Below are 23,201 nucleotides of genomic sequence, written 5' to 3'. Positions count from 1 at the left end.
AGATAGAGTCCTGCTGTGGAGATGTAATCATTCTAGTTGGAAATATGAATGACGTAAAGCAACAGTAAATAGAATAAGAATAGAGAGTACAATTATGCGCAAGGTTATTAAATATAGACCTTAATTGTACAAGTTCAGAGGACAAGTCACATCTGTGGGGGATGGAGTGATAAGGAAAGGCAAGAGTGGGACTTGAGCAAACAGGATTAGAAAACATGAAGAAAGGATTGGGACAGTCTGCATGAAGGTACAGAAGTAGGAATAAATCTAGAGGGTTTGGTAGGCAGTACAAAAGTATGTATGGGGACTAACCTGGTGGTCCAGTGGTAAAGAGTCTGCCTTCCAGTGCAGGGGTTGCGGGTTCGATCCCTGGTCATGGAACTAAGATCCCACGTGCAGTGGGGCAACTAAGCCCACGCGCCACAACTACTGAGCTTGGGCGCCTCAACGACAGAGACTGCGTGCTGCAAACTACAGAGCCCATGTGCTCTGGAGCCTGCATGCCACAACTAGAGAGAAACCTGCGCGCTGCAAGGAGAATGCAGCCAAAAAAAAAAAAACAGTATGTATGTGTGGGACTTGGAGTTTGATAGTCCTGATTTTGAATCCTGAACTCTAGTACTAGTTATGTTTCTGGGCACATTAACTTGCCTTTATTCAGTTCTTCATTTACAAAATTGGGTCAGTAATAGTTCTTGTCTCAGAGTATTTGGGAGAATCAAGTGTAGAATGCTTAGCACACTGCCTGGCGTATGAAGGCTCAAAAATGAAAGCTGTGGGACAAGGGAGCTTGACCTGCTTGGATGAAAGAGAGGCTTCCTGCCATAGATAGGGATTGCATGCAGGCTATGTGAAATTTTGGAATTTCCTGGTGAGTGGCAAATAGTATCAATACATATTTCCTTTAAATATCTTGTTGCCTGTCCAAATCCTGACAGAATCATTCAGCCACTGAAGATTTTTTAGAGTGTTTGTTGAGGAGAAACAAACTTAATGGGGGTATTTAGCTTCTCTTTTTAAAAGACTTACTTAATTTAGGGGGGCTTCCCTGGTGGCGCAGTGGTTGAGAATCTGCCTGCCAATGCAGGGGACACGGGTTCGAGCCCTGGTCTGGGAAGATCCCACATGCCATGGAGCAACTGGGCCGGTGAGCCACAACTACTGAGCCTGCGCTCTGGAGCCTGTGCTCCGCAACAAGAGAGGCCGCAATAGTGAGAGGCCTGCGCACCACGATGAGGAGTGGCCCCCGCTCGCCACAACTAGAGAAAGCCCTTGCACAGAAACGAAGACCCAACACAGCCATAAATTAATAAATAAATAAATAAATAAAAAATTACTTAATTTATTAGGATTGCATAACAGTATTTACCTAAATAGTAATGGCCATCTCTGGTGGGAGGGTGTTGGTTGTGGAGTTACTGATAATCCCTATTTTCTTTTTTATACTTTTCTAATTTTCTACGATGAGCTTGCACTGGGAAGCACTGAATAGGTTCTAGCGTTGGCCCTAAAATGACGTAATCTTTTTGGGCCTTTTTCACATTTAAGTATTAGATTTCTTTAAGTAAGGTTTTAGTTTAAAAACCCCTTCAGTTTGTGCTGTTTAACATATCTACCCTCATTCAGTTGTCCTTTTGAAAAGGAAATGGTAGGACTTTTCATTCCTCATGATTTTAAAGATGGCTGAGTGGGTTTTAGTGGATAGTTTGAGAAGGTGAAGCACAATTTTCATAGCAAACTAGTTGGTATATTTTTGGTTTGTTCTGGTTTTTTTTTTTTTTTTTTTTTTTTTTTTTGTGGCTGTGCCATGTGTCTTGCGGGATCTCAGTTCCCCAGCCACGGGTTAGACCCAGGCTATGGCAGTGAAAGCTCAGAATCCTAACCACTAGGCCACCAGGGAACTCCCTAGTTGGTATATTTTTTTGTATGAAACTCAGACCAAGGTTTCATTGGAGGTTTAGTAATAGCTAATGTTATTTATGATGTGCCAGTCTCTGATAAAAGTCCTTTAGAAGTGGATCAACAAATTTAATCCTTATAACAACCATATTAGGTAGGTGTGGTAATTTCCCCCATTTCAGAGATGAACAAATTGAATTTCAGAGCAGTTAATTAACAGGTCACACAGCTAGAAAGGTAGAGAAGGGATTCAGACAGACCCATACTGTCTAATTCAAGAGCCTGAGCTCTTTTTACTGTACATGTGTTCAACTCAATCAAATTGACCATAAAGTGGAAAAGCTAAGGATTCCTTTCTTTAATGTACTAGTTGGCTTGTTATAGAACTTTTTTTAGAATGTAAGCATTATGTAATAATATATTAATGATTTTCTATAATATGATAAGAAAAGTGTGAATTCTGCCCATACTTTGCAAGAGTTATGCCTTGTTTGAGGTGTAATTGCTATATTATGTGGTGAAAATTGATGTTCCATTAGTGACATTTGATTGCTTTGTAAGAGGTTGGGAACTGTTTGTAGTGTGTGCATATGTAGACGAATAAAAGGATGAATAATTTGAACTGAGACAAATTTTTATTTAGCTTTTCAAGATATAAGAACCATTTCCTATCTATTACTTCTAAGGCAGATGTAGATTTTAAGAGTAAGTAAAAATGTTAACTGACTTCAAAGAGAATATTACCTAGAGTAGCTCTGTACAGTAGAACATTGTGTGATGATGGAAATGTTCTACATTCACATTGCCCAAAGTCCAGTAAGTTTTAAGCCAAGTCTAATAAGTTTTAAGAGGTAGAAACAATTTTTACTTGAGAGGGATTGGGAAGGCATCACAAGTGTGTGATATCTCTGGAGAATGAGTGAGATTTAGAAGGACCAGGGCATTTCAGGTGGCAAAAGTGGTAGAGCAAAGCAGGAGGATTGGAAGACTATTTGACTTGTGTTGGGGCACTGTGTGCTTGAGATTGCACCTGGAAAATGGGGGTGGGGTTGGGATTGTGAGAGGCCTTAGGTTCTACATTAAGGAATCTGGACCCTATTTGCTGGTAATGTTTTTGTTTGGAAGGTAATTAAAGCAAGACAGATTCAGAGTTACCAAGGTAGAATAGGAAATTAACCCTTCAACGGACATACAATAAAGTTGGGAACATTAATTTTTTCGTTCTTAGAGCTAGTATTGTTTTGAGGAGATGAAGGCTTGAAAACAGGGCTGCAGGAAACAATGGAAGATAAATAACGTTGGGTTTTAGTTATGTTGGGATTGAGGTATTGGTGGGATGCATCTTAGAAATTCAGATCTGGTGGCTTTTAGAAAGATGTAGGTTTGCATGCATAGGCTAGAAGGAGTGGACAGGGTGAATGGAGTAGGTAAGATTACGGTGGGCAATTTTCTAAAGGGCTGTATGGGCTGTAATAGGGGAGACATTTAAGTGGTACTTAGGAATTTTTTTTTTTTTTTAAGTGATAGGTGGTATATTTGCAGAAAGGCTGAGCTTGACACCTGTGCTCTAGAGGGGCTACCCCCCAGCATGTTCTAGGCCCATAGAGCTTAGGGTTCATAGGAAATCTGATGAAATCCCAGGCTGTGTCATATTGATACAGGGCATAGCTGCCTGTAACTGCTCTGGGAGATTGGCTCACAGGGATTCTTGCACCATTGGTTGGAAAGGGCCACTGAGGCACAGAGAGGCTGAGCATTCTGCCAGTTTGTACAGGGCTGGTAAGTTTATCTAAGTAAAACAGTTCTACTTAATTAATAGGTCATCTGATGTGGTCAGATTTGGACCAAGGCAGTATGGCTGCAGAGCTCTTATTCTTACTCATTCCACTAAGTTCGAAGAATTAGGGGTCCAGGGAGGATAGAGAGAGGGTCAAAGCTAGCTAGAGTGTAAAGTATGGAGAAACGATCTATAGTCCTGACTCCCATTGCTTTCAGATTGTATGACTGGGGACAAATTTACTTATTAATACCTTTTTGGACTCAGTTTCCTCTCCTATAAAGTGGGAATAAGATAGGGTGCTTATGAGGATTAAATGAGATAGTGCATATAGGCAATTTATGCAGTCATTATTATTAAGTAGGAGGAAGAGAAGGCTTTACTAACCTGAGGGAGAAATGGACTCTGGGAAGAGCTTTGTCTTTTGGATTTTTTGGGGGTGGCATGGGTGAATTTGATCTTATTTTAGCTTGAGAGAAATCAGCTACTGGAAAGGGAGGTGACAAATATATGCAAGGTTCCAGAGTGAAAAACAGGGGGAAGCATAGAGGCCATGGTAGCAAAAACATCAACTCCAAAATAACTGACTTTTTAAGCTTAAACAGTGTTTTAAAGTGTTTATACCTTTAAGCAAGTTTCAATTTTGCTTTCTAAAATAAGCAGCATATAGATCAAACCAGCAGGCAGTATATGAATTGATTTGGAAGAATGTGTTCAGAAGTGGGAATGAAGTTCCTTGTAAGAAATTGAGTCTTAAAAAAAAAAAAAAAGAAAAGAAATTGAGTCCTTGGAAACTAGTTCTAGAAAAATAACTTTTTACGTATTCAGTATTTACAATAGGACAAGAGTTGTTTTCAGAGTTTATAGACCATTCTCTTGGTGAAGTTATGAGCTGTTCTAAACACAAAGAACATTTTATTGATGTATTGATAGGGTATACTATTTTATATTGGAATTTTGAACACCAGACTTGAAGAATTAGAGGATAGTGGAGACTGGTTAGTCCACCTCTCTCCAGTATTTCAGACAGATGGTCATATCAAACTTGTACTTCAACATCTAAGTGACGAACTCCCATTATTCTAAGAAGCAGCACATTCCATGGACAGTTTACTCAGTAGAAAGGTCAAAATCATAGACTTACTGTGTGCAGTTAAAAATAATAGGGCTTTTCGGCTAAGACTAAAAAATCTTGCCTGCTTTTTTTTTTGCTGTGCTGCGAGGCTTGTGGGATCTTAGTTCCCTAAACAGGGATCGAACCTTTCCCCCGCTGCATTGGGAGCGTGGAGTCTTAACCACTGGACCGCCAGGGAAGTCCTTGCTTGCTTTGGTTTTGGATGTAATAATTACAGTAAGGTTTGATGCTTAAATGTTTGTTTTGTCTTCTAGGGCTTGCATTTCTTTTGGTCCTAAGAATCGTTCAATTGGAGCAGCAGCTAAAAGCCAGGTAGAATTTTGTTTTTCCCTAAAGTGACTTTTTTCTGTGGTTTGTCTATCCTTCCCATTCAGCAAGTATTTCAGTGCCCATTATGTACCCAACACTGGGAGCCCCTGGGTGTACAATTGAGAGAGATGAACCTGATCCTTCTTATGTACTTGAGTGAGAAACAAATAGCTTTTTAAAAAATAGCATGAACATATATAATCTGTTTAATGCAAAGTGCTAGGATGTATTTATCCAGATATTGTTTAAGCAAGGTTTGCTTGTTCCTGGGTATTTTATTTTTTAAATTTTTGCCTGGGTATTTTAAATGCTCGTTAAAGTGTCTTGTTCTGTTTTCATCTTACTCATATTTAAGGTCAGTGTTGGTCAAGGTTTTCAAGGAAGGAAAACATACTTGTAGAAGCACACTTATCATTAGTTTACTTTTAAACCAGGAACCTGACATATTTGCTGGTTCCTCTGTAACCAGAGCAGCAGAACCTGAAGAGTTCTATTTTCCTGAGTGTCTGAGGTTGCTATAAAATTAAGGAGTTGCATGTTAGATGTTTTAATAGTTCAATCTGGAGCAACGTATAGAATGAATAACTGTCTCTTTTTCTGGACCAGGCAGCACCTAAGATTTATAAGCCCGAGAAAATGGTGCTTGGCCAATTTAATTAAATTGGGTGTTTTATAATCTCATTTTCAGAAAGTACAAGATGTTTTAGGAGACAGTAGATAGCAAGTACAGAGCTGTTTTGAAACGTCTTTCCTTCTAAAATTCCAGTGAATTCTTCCTGTTTTTAAACTTGCTTTCATTATTGAGAATAGTTATTGTACTAAACTGGCTGCCTAGTCCTAGGTTGACGTAGTTATTGTGATACTGAGTTTCTACTTGGCAGCTTACTGAAACAGGGCCTGACTTTGGAACCCTCATATTGTTTTACAAAAGAACTTCTGTTTGTGCCTTTTGACATTCCTGATGCAGAGAAGCTCTGCTGTTTTTCCTTGGGACTTGTTGCACTTCTGCATTGGGAAGAGGAGCCTATAAGTCTTAAGCAGAAGTTCATTCTTAAATTTTTTCAATGTCCTTTGCCAGCATTTTTTCCCATAAATTATAATACTTTATTCTAGAGAAATTAGAAAATATAGATGTAAAAGTGTAAGGAATTTGGAAGTTAGCATACTACCATTATCCAAAAATCTTAATGTGTTAATATTTTAATGTGTAACCTGTTGTACTCTTTCTAAGCATATAAATGTTTTTCTCCCCACCCCAAGAAAGTGACATCATATCATATAGATACTTGTCTCCAGACTTCTAAAATAATCTTAACCATTGTATGGATATGCCATAATTTATTTACCCATTCCCCTGTCATTTACCCTCTAGGCTCTTTGCAGTTTTCTGCTGTGATAAATAATGCTCTGTCAGTTTATTTGCATTATCTTTGTGGGCTTAGTGTCATCTTTTTTTCCTTTATGGTAAGTTTTCTTCAGTAGAATAACTGAATTGATACATACTGCCAGATTGACCCATGGAAAGTTCGAATCACAAACTACGGGTAATTTTTAAAAGATAAAAATTATTTTATGTAAATGTTTGTTAGAAGTTTAAGAACAGAGAATACTTTTATAAGGGTAATGACCTGTCTTCATGAGGAAGTAAGGCAGTCTGGGCTCTGGTCCTAGCCCTGCATGTGACCTGTACAGGTCCCTCACTCCTCACCTCACAAGCTAGCAGGCATCGTTCAGAAAGGTTTAGTGCTGAAGAAAACTAACTCAGAAGGAAAATGATTCTAATTTAACTCTGAGATTGTTGAATTTTTTTTTTCATAATTTAATTGCTATTAGTCTTTCCACCCTTTGACTCTGATACTCTTTTTCTTAGGTAATTTCCAATGCAAAGAACACAGTCCAAGGATTTAAAAGATTCCATGGCCGAGCATTCTCTGATCCATTTGTGGAGGCAGAAAAATCTAAACTTGCATATGATATTGTGCAGTTGCCCACTGGGTTAACAGGTATAAAGGTAAGGTTTTCAAGATAATACCTTAATGATTGAAATACAGTATTTTATGTTATCAGGTCATTGTACATTATACCATTCTACTTTCAAGTTGTAATGAAAATGGTTACAAATGCTTTGGAAAGTCTTTTGCTAGTAAAGACCATTGGCATTTTTTGAATAATCTGGATTTTATTTGGGAGCCATAGGTGGCACTGTTAATAGGGGTTGGACAGATAGGTGGTAATGATGTGAAGTTAACTGCCATTGCTACTTGTCTTGTTGACTAATGCAGCAGTCTTGCTGGTATGATTTTAGTGAATGACTTCCGGAAGAGCAGGCAAAGAAATCAACGCTTTAAAGTCACTGCCAGATATGTGGTCATACTCTTGACAGTAGGATTGGAAAGGTGTTGTTCTTTTGGGGAAAAGGGAGTTTAGTCTTTGCTATCTCTGCAGCATCTAGGAGAGTCTCTTTGTGAAGCATGCAGTGAACTGATCATGCAAAAAGATTAGAGGCTGAGGGATGGGTACGGTGAACACATCTCTCTCTTGCACTCAGGTGATAAGAGGAATCCAGAAGGGTATTTGAGCTTTTCAGGCAACTGAGTTTAGAGAGAGGAAATGTGGTGTTTGAGACACCCCATTTGGAGAAATAAGGATCATGGGAACAGGTTCAGAATCCAAGAGATGATGAGAATTGTGGGGAAAAGGTAGTTAATTGTGCCGTTGTAGCTGAGAATTCACTTGAATTTGGAAGTGAAGAATTTTGATAACTGAAAAATGATCACTGGGTTTACTTATGGTATTTTCAGCAATAATTTTAGAACTGTTTGAATGGGCCTAATAATGGATAAATAATGGAGTGCAGAGGAGGAAAAAAGGAAAGGGAGCTGAGGAAATGGGGCATACTTACAGTCAAGAAAGAAATAGGATGGGTATTGGCAGATTTAGTCAGAAGCGTTACAAGTGCCAAAGGAGAAAGAGACTAGGGAGAAGACCTGGGAACAAGTGGATCCAAGTATGAGCTTGGAGGAATTGATGAAGACTTAAATGAGGGAAGAAGGGGTAGCTTTGAAAGAGGCTCACTGGGAGGGTTATTCTCCCATCTTTATCATGCAATAAAGTGAGACACTGTTAAATTCTAAACCAGAATAAATTATGGTTGGGCTGGGGAGTGAGAAAGTGGTGTTCAAGTTGAGTTGGAGCAGGAACTAAAAGAAGAAAGTGACATTTTCTGGTCTGGGTTGTACTTGGGGAGTATGGGCATGTGGAATAGGACCTTACCTTACTTAGGCAGTCTTTTCAACATTTAAAGTTTGTAACTGTTGTCAAAGTTGCATACCTTTATCCCGGTGTAGGATATCTTGAAGCTTTGTTTGTCGTTTATTCTTTAATTCAACAAGTATTTATTGTGTCAAGTTTGTCCTCCGTGTTGGGGCTATGACAGTGAACAAATCTGACAAAAACCATTGAGTTAGATTGGATCCTAATTGGGACGATGATCATAAAGTCAACACAGTAAACAAAGTAAAATACACACAGTATGTCAGATGGTAAAATAGTTTCCACCACCAGATCCCTTTATGGAGGAACAGTGTGGGTCATAGTGAGCTATACCAATTTGCTTCTGCCCAGGTAATTGTCTTCAAGTTTTGTTGGTGGTCACAACATACCGTTTACATAGTGGTCCTCATCTCCAGGTATCATGCTTGACAAGCATGTTAAAAAGCTAAAAGTGACCTTCAAGTTATTTTCGCTTCTGAAACTAGCTTTCTTAATTCCTTCCTGAGTTAATGTTCCATTGATGATTTAGAGATTATTCATTTTAGGTTTTTAGGACATGAAGAAATATTAAGTTTAGATCCTTTTGTTTTTTTATTGCAGGTGAAATACATGGAGGAAGAGCGAAATTTTACCACGGAGCAAGTGACTGCCATGCTTTTGTCCAAACTGAAGGAGACAGCAGAAAGTGTTCTTAAGAAGCCTGTCGTGGACTGTGTTGTTTCGGTGAGTTTGATCCCTACACATTATTGGGGTCTTGCATGAAGAAACAGAAAGAAGAAAGCTGTTAACTGAAAATAAAATTGCTTTTTGTCTTAGGTGGTAATGGTTATTTTAAGACTTTATCAAACTAGTTCTCATATTCTTGAATATTTTTTTCTGCCCCCTAGTTTTTGCTCATGAGTCTGTTATTCTGTCTGTTTAAAGGCTTATCTCTAAGCCCACTTCTTCCTGGATTCTTTCTAGCACCTAGCATAGTGCCTGGCACATGGTAGCCACTTGTTTGTTGAATTAGTTGAATACTCTCAATTAGAAATGCTGTTTTTTTCTTAATTTCTATCTCTGTATCTTTGCTGTTTTTGTATCCAGCGCTAAAGGCAAGGCAGCAGTAGACTTCATCTTGTCTTTTCCATTTCCCTCTTTAGACGGAAGCCTGGCTGTTTGTAGCTTTGTGCTTGTAGTATGGTGAAGTCCATAGGGACTGTTGAAATTTGGGTGGTTGTATTGGCCTTTCCAATTAATCTCCTCATTCTGCCGTTGTTATCTGATATTTTAGCTCTTTGGCCTCCTTTGCCTTTTTAAATTTTTATTTATTTTTAAAAAATTTTATTGAAGTATAGTTGATTTACAATGTTGTGTTAATTTCTTCTCTACAGCAAAGTGATTCAGTTACACATATATATGTTCTTTGCCATTATGGTTTGTCACAGGATATTGGATATAGTTCCCTGTGCTGTATAGTAGGACCTTGTTGTTTATTGGCATCTTTTGTCTTAATTTTGGTGCATTGGTTGGCAAAGCAAGGACTGTTAGGTGGCTTATTTCACCTCACAGTTTTTTGACTGATGGATTCCTTGGTTCTTGGCTATCTAGTAAAGTAGTACTGACATTTGTCAGGAAGAATTGGCTTATGGCTCATAACCCACATTTTGGGGATGCAAAGAATAAAAATGCTACTTCCCTTAAAGAGCTCAGATTCAGTACAGGCACTGTATTTCTTAGATGGTTTCTGCCTTCCCCCAAATGTCTGTTGGACTTTGAGATTTGTCCCCATTTCCCCCCATCTACTGCCCTAACTTTTTTTTTTTTTTTTTTTTTGGTTGCCACGGGAATTCATTATTTATTTTTATTTTTTCACACACACACACACACTGTATTTTATTTTTACAAGAGATAAATAGACTGACACCAAGCATTGTACATGGATGACCACAACAAAAGCAACAATGATTGCAATTACCAAACATGAAACACACTCATACTATGTCATAATATTGACATTCAGTCCAGTAATCCTCCACTGTAACAGCTCCTTTTACTGCCCTAACTTTGATTCTGAATTTTGCTCCATGTAGAAGTAAAATTTATGTAAAATGGCAAGACTGCCTGAGTGGCTTTTCCAGCTTTTGGGATCAAGTTAAAAGGTGATGAATTAAGTTATGTGTTGGGGGTCCTCAAGAGTTTTGGTGATTTGATAGAATTTACAGGACTCAGAATAAAGCCATATTCACGGCTAAGATTTATTATAGTGAAAGGATGCAAAGCAAAATCAGTAAAGTGGAAAAGTACATGGACAATGTCTGGAGGAAAGCAGATACAAGCTTCCAAGAGTCACCTTCCATTGGAGTCAGACCAGAAGTGCTTAATTCCTCCAGCAGCAAGTTGTGACAGCACGTATGAAATGTCATACACCAGCGAAGTTCTGCCTGAGCCTTGGAGTCCAGGATTTCTATTGGAGGTCATTCACATAGGCATGTTATGCCTTGCATGTACCAAAATTCCAGACTTGCAGAAGCAAATTAAGTGTAAAGCATAAACTACATTGTACAAACAGTTTAGGCACAGTGAGCCACTCTTATAATTTAGGGAAATTTTTCTGTTGATTTAGGGAACTATTTATCATTCAAATTCCTAGATGCAGAAAAGGGCCAACCTTGCCATTGGGCCTAAGGATAGTGGTCTCTGGCCTCTGTGTGAACTCTTTTCTGCACAGTCTTCTCTGCACAGTCACTGCTCTAGCTTTTGGTACTATGGTATATCTGATTGCTATGTAAATAAGGCCTGGGTGGATTTTGCTTTATTTATAAATTGATTATTGTTAAAATATAAGCTTTATTTTTGGGGGAAGGTAATAGTAGCCCTCATGTTCAAATCAAATCAAATGTGTAAAAGGGTATATGGGAAGCTTTAGCACATCTGTTACCTAGTAAGTAGATTTTCCTTCCTAGAGGTTACCAGTTTTACCACTTTGTTACAGATCTTTCCAGAGGTTTTTATGTACCCAGGCAAATATGTATAGGTCCTTTTTTACTTTCATTTTTCTTTTAGTATATTTTGGACAATTTACCTTATATATGTTCCGTAGCAGTAAAGAGGTGCTTCGTTCCTTTTAGTGCAGCAGAGTGTCGCAGTTTATGTGTACCATAATCTGTTTAACTAGTCTCTTTTTGTTGGACATCCAGGTTGCTTCCAGATTTTGTTTTTTTTTTTAATTGCGAAGAATACTACAATGAGTAAACTTGAACAAGTATCATTTTGCTCTTATGTGATAAGTCTGTAGGTTATAGGCTAAATTCCTAGAAGTGCAATTGCTGGGACAAAGGATATGTGTATTTTAAACTTTAACAGCTGTTGTTTAATCGCCCTTTAGAGCATTTGTGCTGATTTACACTTATATCAGCAATGCATGAGAGGACTTGTTTGACCACAGCCTCACCAGCACAGCTTATTGGTGTATTAAATAATTCTGATAACTAAATAATGGTAGCAAAGTGTGTGTGATTTTAATGCTGATATTTTACTCTTTAGGTAAACTAGAACATTTTAAAATTTATGAACCATTTTGTATTTCGCTTTTTGTGAAATGTTCCTATCCTTTCCTCATTTTATTTTGAGTGTATGGTCTTTATTTTGATTTGTAGTTGTTCGAATATTAGAGAGATTAACTCTTTGCTGTTTTATGATGTGAGTTGCAAATATTTTTCCCCATTTGGTCATTAGAATTTTTTAATGAGTCAAATGTATCAACCCCCCTCCCCGCCTTTTTCTTTTCTTTTCTTCCCCAGCAAAACATTCTCTCATTTTTATCTCAGCAGATGTTCTCATTTGGCACCTGACATCAAACCAAAGACCTTAGTTCGGTGGGCTGAGACCATTTGTAAACTTAATATTTGTAAGTCTCAGTGCCTATGAGCATCAGAGCACCTGCCCTCCCTCTGATCCCTTAGGGGTGCCTAAATCTGTCTCAGGTGTGCTAACAGTGCTGGCCACAGGGTGGTGGAAAAGTTGTGGCACTGCCATCTGCTGGGATAGGAACCCAAGCTGCGCCTTGAAAGCAAGTTCTTTTCAGGTCTCCAGATAGGGTCCCAATTATGCTTATTCAACATACTCTTGTCTGCCTGGGCTGGAATGAAGAAAGGACCATTTTTCCCCAGTGGCACAGGAGAGGATTCACAAGCTGGTTTACACTTTTTAGAGCTCAAGCATCTAAGGAAGTCTTGTCTTGGGGGCTGGAGCAGTGCGCTCCCAGGTCGGTGCTGCTACCCAGGGGAAACCCCAAGTCCAACTTGGCAGCCTTTGCACAATGGGTACTTTCCCAGGATCCATGAAAATATTCAGAGCTCATCAGAACATTTTACTTAAATGCAGTTTACAACTGTCGGAGGAGTTCAGGACTGTCTGGCCTGGGACTCTTATCAGGATCTCATTTTAGGATTAGTTATTCAAAGCATGAAATAAGGGGGAATACTTTTTTTTTTTTTGCCATACCATGTGGCATGTGGAACTTCCCCGACCAGGGATCGAGCCTGTGCCCCATGCAATGGAAGTGCGGAGTCTTAACCTCTGGACCACCAGGGAAGTCCAAGAGGGAATACATTTTAAGGATCGAGGCTGCTCTTTGTAGCCCTACTGAGGCAACTATTTCAGACATGATCAGTACAGAGAAAAGTGGGTACTCAGCAGGGCACAGCTGGCTTTCAGACCCAGACTTCTTCAGTGGTGTGGTTGAAGAGGGACTTCAGCTTGGGCATTCTGTCAATAGCTTATCCTCTGCAAGGCTGGTTGACCCAGCAGGTGCAGATCAAGAGCAGCTTCAGGAGAATGAAGACCAGAGACTTGATCAGGTCAAAGGAGAGCTCATTTTATTTTGAGTATATGTTCTGGCATAACAACATCTTGAAAATGAACTTGAGGCTAAGAACTCTAAGGACGCAGAAAAGGCTGAGCATGGCCAGCTGCTTCTCTCCGCCCTGGAAGAGATGCACGGAGATGATAGTGGGGAAGTAGGTGCTGAGCCTGTTAGCGGCGAAGAAGGGCACAGACATGTTTCACCAGGAGAGGCTGGGAGCCAGGCTCTCCACACGCAGGCTCAGTAGCACAGAGAACACCAACAGGGCCAGCCAGGTGCTAGAAGATCTTGAAGGTAGTGAAGCCCAGCCACTGTTGGCAAGAAGAGCATCACGCAGGATGAGCGAGCCAGGGACAGCCGTACGTCCCACCCACCGGGCTGCGCCTCCAGTCCCCACGGGCCTCACTGATGTCTGCTGTTGTTGCTGCCAGGCGAGCGAGAGGCAGCGAGCAGCCCTGCCCGCTGCAGCCCTTGGCCCAGGTGTGCCACTGATCTCCCGGCCCCGGCTTGGGACCCAGCACTGGCCACCAGTGGACTCCCACCTTGACCTGCCGGTTCTTTTGGGTTTTGTGTTATATTTAGAAAATCCCATCTTTTCTTTGACGGTAAAGATTCCCTTTTATTATGGTACTCATGATTTTTAAAAAACATTTAAATTTTTGATTTGAAATATATTTTGGTATTAGGTGTATAGTAAGGATACAACTTTATTATTTTTTCTGTATGGCTGTCAATTTGTCCCAAGACTACTGAATAGTCCAACTTTCTCCTACTGGTTTGAAATCCTTGATCATATACAGAATACATTGCTGTAAGTATTTGAGGGCGTTTCTGGATTTTACTGTTGTTTGACAGGTATATTTTAAATGAGGGATCTCCATAATACAGTAAACTTTCAAATTTTTTTATAGGTTCCTTGTTTCTATACTGATGCAGAAAGACGGTCAGTGATGGATGCAACACAGATTGCTGGTCTCAATTGCCTTCGATTAATGAATGAAACTACTGCAGGTAAGAGACTATTAACTGAAATTTTTGACTTGCTCCATCTTGAAGGTTGTGAAATCTTAAAACCCTAGGTTTTCTTGTCCCTGTTTTGCTTGGAGCACTTACCACCTGTGTGTCATAGTTTTTTTGGATACTCTGTCACGTTCTATGAAGAGTTCACCTGAGAAGTGCTTTTTCTGTATCCTCATAGCACTTGCTTTGGTATTTAATTGCATGCTTGTTTGGAAAGGAACGCATTTATTGTGTGTTTGGAGCATTGCTTTGGTTTAAATATTGGATTTTTCTCCAACTTGTGGATTGGTGGAGTTACAGGGGTGGGGTATAAAGCAGCATCTCAAGGGGTGGAATATATGGGAATGTTGAGATGGCACAAGGATAGTAGAAACATGGGAAGAAATGTTTGGAGAAGTGGAGGAAGTGGTTTTGGGAAAAATTGCCAAAGTTGTTGGAATTGGAAATTGGAAACGTAAGGAAACCTAAGTGAATGTCGGCATTTAACTCTTTGAAGTTAGTGTTCTTCATGAATAAATCATTCAGAGCTTATAAAGATTTTGAGTCTTTCATGGATCTGTGTACAGAGTCTGTTTTTTCCTTCTTAAATGAATTTTAAGTTTAGTACTTAAATGGTAACATTATGTTGAATTTTTTTCTTATTGTGTAGTTGCTCTTGCATATGGAATCTATAAACAAGATCTTCCTGCCTTAGAAGAGAAACCAAGAAATGTAGTTTTTGTAGACATGGGGCATTCTTCTTATCAAGTTTCTGTATGTGCGTTTAATAGAGGAAAACTTAAAGTAAGTATATTTTTTCCAGAAGACTGTATTACAAGTGTATGGTAATTAGGAATTTATGAGAGACAACTTAAAATAATTGGTTAAAGAATTTTGTTTCACTAGTGGAAACTTGGTATGAGCTATCTGAACTAGAAATTAGGTAGGTAGGGGTTGGGTGGAAGTTGTAAGCGCAAAATAATTTATCAAGAGTTGACATGGTATGAAGCAAAGAGCATAGACCTTGAGGAAGAAACTCTTAGAGTCCTGAGCCTATTTTTCTTATCTATAATGTGGGGAAAATAATGCTTGCCTTGCAAGCTTACTAGGAGGAATCTTTAACATGTTCATATATCTTACACTGAGGATTGAGGAAATGATAAACGTATTCTCTTAAGGTTTTGAGTGGTCTGGGAACAGGATGGAGTGACTAGAACTTGGGTGGCCGAAAGAAATCAGACTAGGAGTGATATGCTAGATGTCTGGAGATGTTAGAGCTGTGGAGAAAGCAGTTTTGTACACAGAGAAGTCTAGCAGTGTTAATGGCAGAGATGGACCAGAGGGTGATCATGGTCACAGTTGAAAAAATTTTTTAAAAATATGTATACACATTTCCTGTATTAGTCTCTTTATTAAGGTAAAATTTATATAGAGTGAAAGGTATAGATTTTAGGTGTTCAGTGAGGGTTTTTTTTAAATTTATTTTTTTAAATTGAAGTATAGTTGATTTACAGTGTTGTGTTAGTTTCAGGTATGTAGCATAGTGATTCAGTTATACATATATATTCTTTTTCAGATTCTTTTTTCCCTTACAGGTTTTTACAAAATATTGAGTATAGTTCCCTGTGCTATGCAGTAGGTCCTTGTTGGTTATCTATTTTATTTATAGTAGTGTTAATCCCATCCTCCTAATTTATCCCCCCCGCTTCCCCTTTGGTAACCATAAGTTTGTTTTCTATGTCTGTGAGTCACAGTCGAATTTGATGGTATATGCTAGTTCCTCAGTGGGATATAAAATCAGTTCTCTAGCTTGGTGATTTTATCTAGAATTTGCTTAAGAACCAAGGATATTTTGAGTATTTAATTATTTGGGTTCTGTATCAAGGTTCTTAGTGCCAGGTCTAACCTGGTTTTCTGCCTCCAATTTAGGGGTTGGTCGAGTGGACTACCTATCCCAAAATAAGTACTTGTTAGGTTTGGAAGGCATTTTGAGTTTCTCTTTGTTACAATCCTGTTTCTTTGAAAACTGGACTTGCCTCTGCTTTATATTCTGATTTGTTTCTATGGTTTATGTTTTTGTTTTTTTTTTTAATGCAAACAAATAAATCTTTGGGATGGTTGGGAAATAAGAGGTTCACGATTTTTACAGATATGAATGATGGACCAAGTGTTTTTCTCACTGTTTAAGCCTTAGTTTTATCCATAATAGGATTATTTCTAAATTCCATTTTGTACTCTCACTTTTTAACTTTAATTTAATTATTTATTTTTTATTTTATTTATTTATTTTTGGCTGCATTGGATCTTTGTTGCCGTGCGCGGGCTTTTCTCTGGTTGCGGTGAGCGGGGACTACTCTTCGTTGCAGTGCACGGGCTTCTCATGGTGGTGGCTTCTCTTGTTATGGAGCATGGGCTCCAGGTGCGCAGGCTTCAGTAGTTGCGCGGCATGCGGGCTTAGTTGCTCCATGGCATGTGGGAGCAACATTGGCATTGTTGCTCCCCTGCATTGGCAGGTAGATTCTTAACCACTGCGCCACCAGGGAAGCCCTCTCACCTTTTTGGACAGAAGATACTGGCCATAATTTAGCCTTGTCTTTGAGTCAATGTGATGTGTATTAGTTTCTGCTTCATTATCAGCTGTTACTTGTCAGTTTTCCAATTATAATTAAAGCTTAATTATCAAAATACTTATTATAAAATCAAATTTTGGAACATTTATGTATGAAGAAAAGACATTCATGATCTTATTACAGTTTGGTGTATTTCATTCTAGTCTTTTATGAAAACAAAATTGGAATTACACAGAACTGTCTGTTTTTTTTTTCCTCTCCTATGAGTTCACTTATTAAGAAAAACTTCCTGAGGACATTTAACATTCTTTGAAGAGATTGTTTTAAGGGTGTGGTTCATCACATATTTAGCCAGTCTTCTATTATTGGGTCTGATTAGATCTAGTTTGCTTCTAATCTGCCAGAGATTTGGAAAAGGATAACCTAACCTAATTAGTCTTCTATGTTGAATAGAAACAGATAGCTGTGAGTTCGGGCTTTAGCATATTTTCTGGTAGTAAATTGCATAGAACTAAATAAGCTTTTGGTATTATTCACAGTTTTGTGGTAGCAATAAGACTAGAACTGTACATGACATGTTAGTCTATTGGGCCTTGAATTATAATTGTTGCTTGGAGTCAGATTGGTGTAGTGGAGAAGGCATAGGTTTTGGAATTGAGGTTGGGTTTTGAATGCTACTTCTACCACTTAATATCTTTGTGACCTGCATGTTATCTGATCTATCTAGGTCTTTGTATCATCTGTAAATTGGGGATTACAATGTCTCTTTCCATAGTGGTTGTAACCATGATTAAATGACACATGCACATTGCCTTGTTTCAGCCTTTTTATGACAGTTTACCAGTTAAATATATATTGTGATAAAATTTTAAATTGGTTAGTTTTTGAATTAATTATCATCTTTTTTCAAAGGTTCTGGCCACTGCATTTGACACAACACTGGGAGGCAGAAAATTTGATGAGGTGCTAGTAAATCACTTCTGTGAGGAATTTGGGAAGAAATACAAGCTAGACATAAAGTCCAAAATCCGTGCATTATTACGACTGTCTCAGGAGTGTGAGAAACTCAAGAAATTGATGAGTGCAAATGCTTCAGACCTTCCTTTGAGCATCGAATGTTTTATGAATGATGTTGATGTATCTGGAACTATGAATAGGTAATCATATTAATATTTTGATGGTAAACTGAACTGTGATGTTTCTCTACTTATATTAGCCTTAATTAGCTAATTGTTGAAATCGTATGGATGTTATATGATAACTTCAGTTCTATAGGTAAAAATTAGAGGCCATTCAGGATCTTGCCTTTATTTTATTTAAAAAAAAAAAATTTATTTATTTTTATGTTTGGCTGCGCCTCATGGCACGTGGGATCTTAGTTCCCTGACCTGGGTTTGAACCCGCACTCCCTGCATTGGAAGTGCAGAGTCTTAACCACTGGACCGCCAGGGAAGTCCAGATATTGCCTTTGATGTGAAGGCTGGGTTTGGTTAGTTAATAATGTAGACTATTAGGTTTAGGTTTGTTCTGGTTATTTGAATATTCCAGGAAATTGGCAGTTCCTTTACTTGTGCATGTATTACACGTGAGTTACCAGTTTCCATAAATTCAGGGCAAAGTGCTTTAATGCAAGATTAAACTGAATTTGCTTTAGTCATTGATTCAGAAATTGGTGTTTTTGAGTAGTTCAGTATCACTTGAGGACAACGGGTCTTCTTGTATAATACTACAAGAATTCTGGGTAACTGACATTTCAGGGCTATCCTCAGAAATACCCAGAATGCTTCTGTTATCTGGTTAGGTTGCTTGGATGTTCTTCAGTATGTGAACTCTACTGGTAGAATTCAGGCAAGACTGATGGCTTGTTTGGAGAAGGGTGGCCTGAGCCATCTTCAGAAAATTGAGATGGAGTCAGAATTGCTTTTAATCTGCCAGAATTAGATTACTGTGCCTAGTAACCAGATTTGTAGTCACCTTTCTCTTCTACTTGAAAGTGATGGTTTTCATTTTTATTAAACAACTTTTTGTGTATCTATGATGTGTTGGGGGAATCATACAGTATGTGTTTGGCTTCTTTTGTGTCTGGCTTCTTTAACTTAATGTTTCCTAGGTTCATGTGTTAGTACCTCATTGCTTTTTATGGCAAATAATACTGCATTTGTGTGGGTATATCACATTTTATTTTTCCATTCATCAGTTGATGGACATTTGGGTTTCCACCTTTTAGCTATTGTGATGAGTGTTTCTATGAACATTCATGAACAAGTTGTTTGAGTATCTTGTTTTCAGTTCTTTTGGGTATATAGCTAGGAGGGGAATTGCTGGGTCACGTGGTAATCATATGTTTAGCTTTTTGAGGAATCACCAAGCTATTTTCAACGTGTCCAGTGCATCTCTAGTGGCAGTGCACACTTCCCTTCTAAAAGCTCGGAAGGGACTTCCCTGGTGATGCAGTGGTTAAGAATCCGCCTGCCAATGCAGGGTACAGGGGTTTGAGCCCTGGTCTGGGAAGATCTCACATGCCGCGGAGCAACTAAGCCCATGCACCACAACTACTGAGCCTGCGCCCTAGAGCCTGTGAGCCACAACTGAGCCCTCATGCCACAGCTACTGAAGGCTGTGCGCTTAGAGCCCATGCTCCGCAACAAGAAAAGCCACTGCAATGAGAAGCCCACGCACTGCAGCGAAAGGGTAGCCTCCGCTCCCTGCAACTAGAGAAAGCCTGTGTGCAACAACGAAGACCCAATGCAGCCAAAGATAAAAAATAAATAATAAATAAATAAATTTATTAAAAAAATAAAAGCTCAGAAGTACTTATTTCACATAAAAATGAGTAAAATATAGTTACCATATGATTCAGCAGTTCCACTCCATACCCAAGAGAAATGAAAGCACATTTACACAAAAATTTATATATGAATGTTCATAGCAGCACTACTTATAAAACCCCCAAAATGGAAACAACCCAAATGCCCATCAACTGATAAAATAAACAAAATGTGATATGTCCATACAATGGAATATTATTTGGCAATTAAAAAAAATGTTGTACAGATGCATACTGTAGCATGGATGAACCTTGAAAAGTTTATGCTAGATGAAAGAAATCAGTTAAAATGGACTATATTTTGTCTAATTCTATTTATATGAAATGTCCAGAATGAGTGGTTGCCTAGGGCTGGAGGGTTGGTGGGGGAGTTGGGAGAATAATGTTAATGGTGATGAAAATACTCTTTTATAGGGTGATGAAAATGTTTTAAAATTGATAGTGGTGATGTTTGCACAATTCTGAATATACTAAAAGCCATTGAATTGTACACTTTAAATGTGTCAATTCTATGGTATGTGAATTAAATTTCAATAAAACTTTAAAAAAAGGAACAACCTCTACTGCTGCTGCTGGCATCTTTCTAGAATGCTCTCTGTACCTTCGCTTTTCATGTTTTTATTTTGGACATTTTCAAATATGCAGCAAAACTGAAAGAATTTTACAGTGAACATCCTTATCCTGCCACTTAGGGTCTACTGATAATATTAACTGTACTTGTTTTTTTCCACATACCTATTGATCTATTCATCTATCCATCCTTCTGTCTACCCATCAATTTATTTATTTATTTATTTAGGCAAAGCTAAGAGTTTTAAAAAAATATTCATTCATTCATTCATTCATGCATTCTGCGCCAGGTCTTAGTTGCGGTATGTGGGATCTAGTTTCCCCACCAGGGATTGAACCTGGGCCCCGTGCATTGGGAGCATGGAGTCTTAACCATTGGACCACCAAACCGTCATTTTAAACTGTTTCGGTTGCTACACATCCTCACCAAATATTGGTATTAGTGATCTTGAATTTTTGCCATTCTGGTGGGTGCATTCTATACCTCCACTATTTTTCTTTTTTTTTTTTTGAGATGTAATTCATAAAAGTCACGCATTTAAAGTATATAATTCAGTGGGTTTTAATATATTCATGGAATTGTGCAGCCATTACCACAACCCAATTTAAGAATATTTTCATCACCTCATAAAGAAACTCTAAATGAGCTATCATTCTGTGAAGAGACATGGAGGAACCTTAAATGTATATTTCTAAGCAAAAGAAGTCAACCTGAAGAGGCTGTATGATTCCAACTATATGACATTCTAGAACTATGTGACATTCTATATGACAACTATATGACCTTCTAGAAAAGGCAAAACTATGGAGACAGTAAAAAGATCAGTGGTTAGCCAGGGTTCAGTGGAAGGGAGGGATGAATAGGTAGAGTACAGAGGATTTTTAGGGTAGTGAAACTATTCAGTATGATGCTGTAATGGTGAATACTTACACCATCTGTCAAATCATGTAGAACCCTAATTTATACTATCATGTATCAATATTGGCTCATCAGTTGTTAGAAATGTATCTCACTAATGCAAGATGTTAACAGGGGAACTGGGTGTGGGGGTAAGAGGTGTATGGGAATTCTCTGTACTTTTTGTTTATTTCTCTGTAAACCTAAAACCAGTCTAAAAAAATAAAGTGTATTAATTAAAGAGAAAAAAATATCTGTACCCAGTAGCTGTCTTTCCCCATCTGTTCTTCCTTCCCCAAGCCCTAGGCAGTGGTTAATCTACTTTCTGTCTCTTTGGAGTTGGCAGTTCTGAACATTGCATATAAATGGGGTCAGTCATATATAACGTGTTCTTTGTGATCGGCTTATTTCACCTAGCATAATGTTTTCAAAGTTCATCCATGTTCCAGCATGTATCCGTCACTTTTATTGTTTTTGTTCTTTTTTGCTGAATACACTTGATGGATAATAGGGTTTTTCACACTATTTTGCCCGTGAATAATGCTGTTGTGAACATTCATGTGCAAATTTTGTGTGGTCATATGTTTTCAATTGTCTTGGATAGATACCTAGAGTGGAATTGCTGGGTCATGTGGGAGCACCATGTATAACATGCTGAGCAATTGCCAAACTCTTGCAAAGTGGCTACACCATTTTACATTCCCACCAGGAATGTATGTGAGATCCAGTTTCTCTCCATCCTTGCCAGTACTTGTTATCTGTCTTTTTGATTATAGAGATTTATTTTACATAAAAGTGGAATGTGATTTAACCTCTTATTGTTCTTTTCCATAGAGGCAAATTTCTGGAGATGTGTGATGATCTCTTAGCTAGAGTGGAGCCACCACTCCGTAGTGTTTTGGAACAGGCCAGTAAGTATTATTGTGACTGTTCATCTTGGGCTCTTTGGAAAATGTTAATTACTTTTTTTTTTTTCCAGTTTTACAAATTTTCACTGTATGAACTACTTCAGTGCTGTATGAAACTTCTTTTTATCAATATCGTCCCCCTGGAGGACCTCCAATAGTGTCTAGGGAAATCTGATAGTTTTCCCAGGAAATGTAATTCAGATTCAAAGATGGATTTAAAGTCTTAGGTATTTCATGGTGGTAAAAATTGTCTTTAGCAGTGTTGCTGTGGTAGTCTTGTAGGTTTTTTTTGTCAGTGAATCTTTTGTTGAAAAATAAGTAAAGGGAGGATGTGATAATCACATACTTAATAGGATGCTTTAATTTTATCTTGGGCTAAAAGGTGGAAGTTTGATTTAGGAATGCATTACTAATGTTCCGCAAACCTTTTCCTAGAGTCCACTCTTGTGTTGGTTGCTATTTCATGGTGTTGAGATGTACTCTAATCTTGACACAGGCTCAGCTCTTAAATCAGAATGATTATCACAGAGGGGCATGTTCTTTCCATACTGGGTCAGCCCATTTCTTTAAATAGCCCTTCTCAACAAATTGTCAGTGTTTGTTGCACAAAATGTGACCAGGTAACCAGGTGGGTTTTGTCTTTTTTTAATATTTATTTTTGGCTGCGTTGGGTCTTTGTTGCCGCGCGTGGGCTTTCTCTAGTTGCGGCTAGTGGGGGCTACTCTTTAGTTGCAGTGAGTGGGCTTCTCATTGTGGTGGCTTCTCTTGTTGCAGAGCATGGGCCCTAGGCATGCAGGCTTTAGTAGTTGTGGCGCACGGGCTTAGTTGCTCTGCGGCATGTGGGATCTTCCCGGACCAGGGATTGAACCCGTGTCCCCTGCATTGGCAGGCGGATTCTTAACCACTGCGCCACCAGGGAAGTCCCAACCAGGTGGTATTAAGAGGTGTTTTATGAGTGACAGCAGAGCCTTGGTGTGTACCTTCTCTCCTTCTGATATGAGGAGATTGTACCTGTGTTATAATCTGGCCTATGCTTATACTCTGGCTGGAGTGCTGGAGTGGCTAGACGTGCATCTGCATACTTTTTTTTTTTCACGCCATGTCAGGGATAGTCCAATATTTTGAGGCCCTTTTATTTTCCTTATGGCCAGCTTAATTATTGATGTTTTAACATTTATTTGTGTGAGGCT

General features: G+C 38.6%; 1 protein-coding gene and 1 long non-coding RNA gene across 3 annotated transcripts in view; both read left to right on the top strand.

The window, feature by feature from the left end:
• Positions 1 to 23,201, top strand: part of LOC309657420 — a 1,054,509-nt gene that overhangs the window by 120,857 nt on the left and 910,451 nt on the right. The gene's annotated exons all lie outside the window — the stretch shown is intronic.
• HSPA4 (heat shock protein family A (Hsp70) member 4) overlaps positions 1 to 23,201 on the top strand; it is a 40,361-nt gene that overhangs the window by 5,675 nt on the left and 11,485 nt on the right. For both annotated transcript variants that reach the window (XM_082454739.1, XM_082454740.1), the window contains exons 2-8: positions 5,066 to 5,123; positions 6,991 to 7,131; positions 8,994 to 9,116; positions 14,151 to 14,250; positions 14,909 to 15,042; positions 17,721 to 17,965; positions 21,938 to 22,014. In XM_082454739.1, coding sequence (XP_082310865.1) covers positions 5,066 to 5,123; positions 6,991 to 7,131; positions 8,994 to 9,116; positions 14,151 to 14,250; positions 14,909 to 15,042; positions 17,721 to 17,965; positions 21,938 to 22,014 — 878 coding nt within the window. The remainder of the gene's footprint in view (positions 1 to 5,065; positions 5,124 to 6,990; positions 7,132 to 8,993; positions 9,117 to 14,150; positions 14,251 to 14,908; positions 15,043 to 17,720; positions 17,966 to 21,937; positions 22,015 to 23,201) is intronic.

This window comes from Balaenoptera physalus (assembly GCF_965194825.1).
Source record: "Balaenoptera physalus genome assembly, chromosome: 3".
NCBI classification, from domain to species: Eukaryota; Metazoa; Chordata; class Mammalia; order Artiodactyla; family Balaenopteridae; genus Balaenoptera; species Balaenoptera physalus.
The sequence above is the reverse complement of the archived record's forward strand: the minus strand, read 5'-3'. Positions and strand labels throughout refer to the sequence as shown.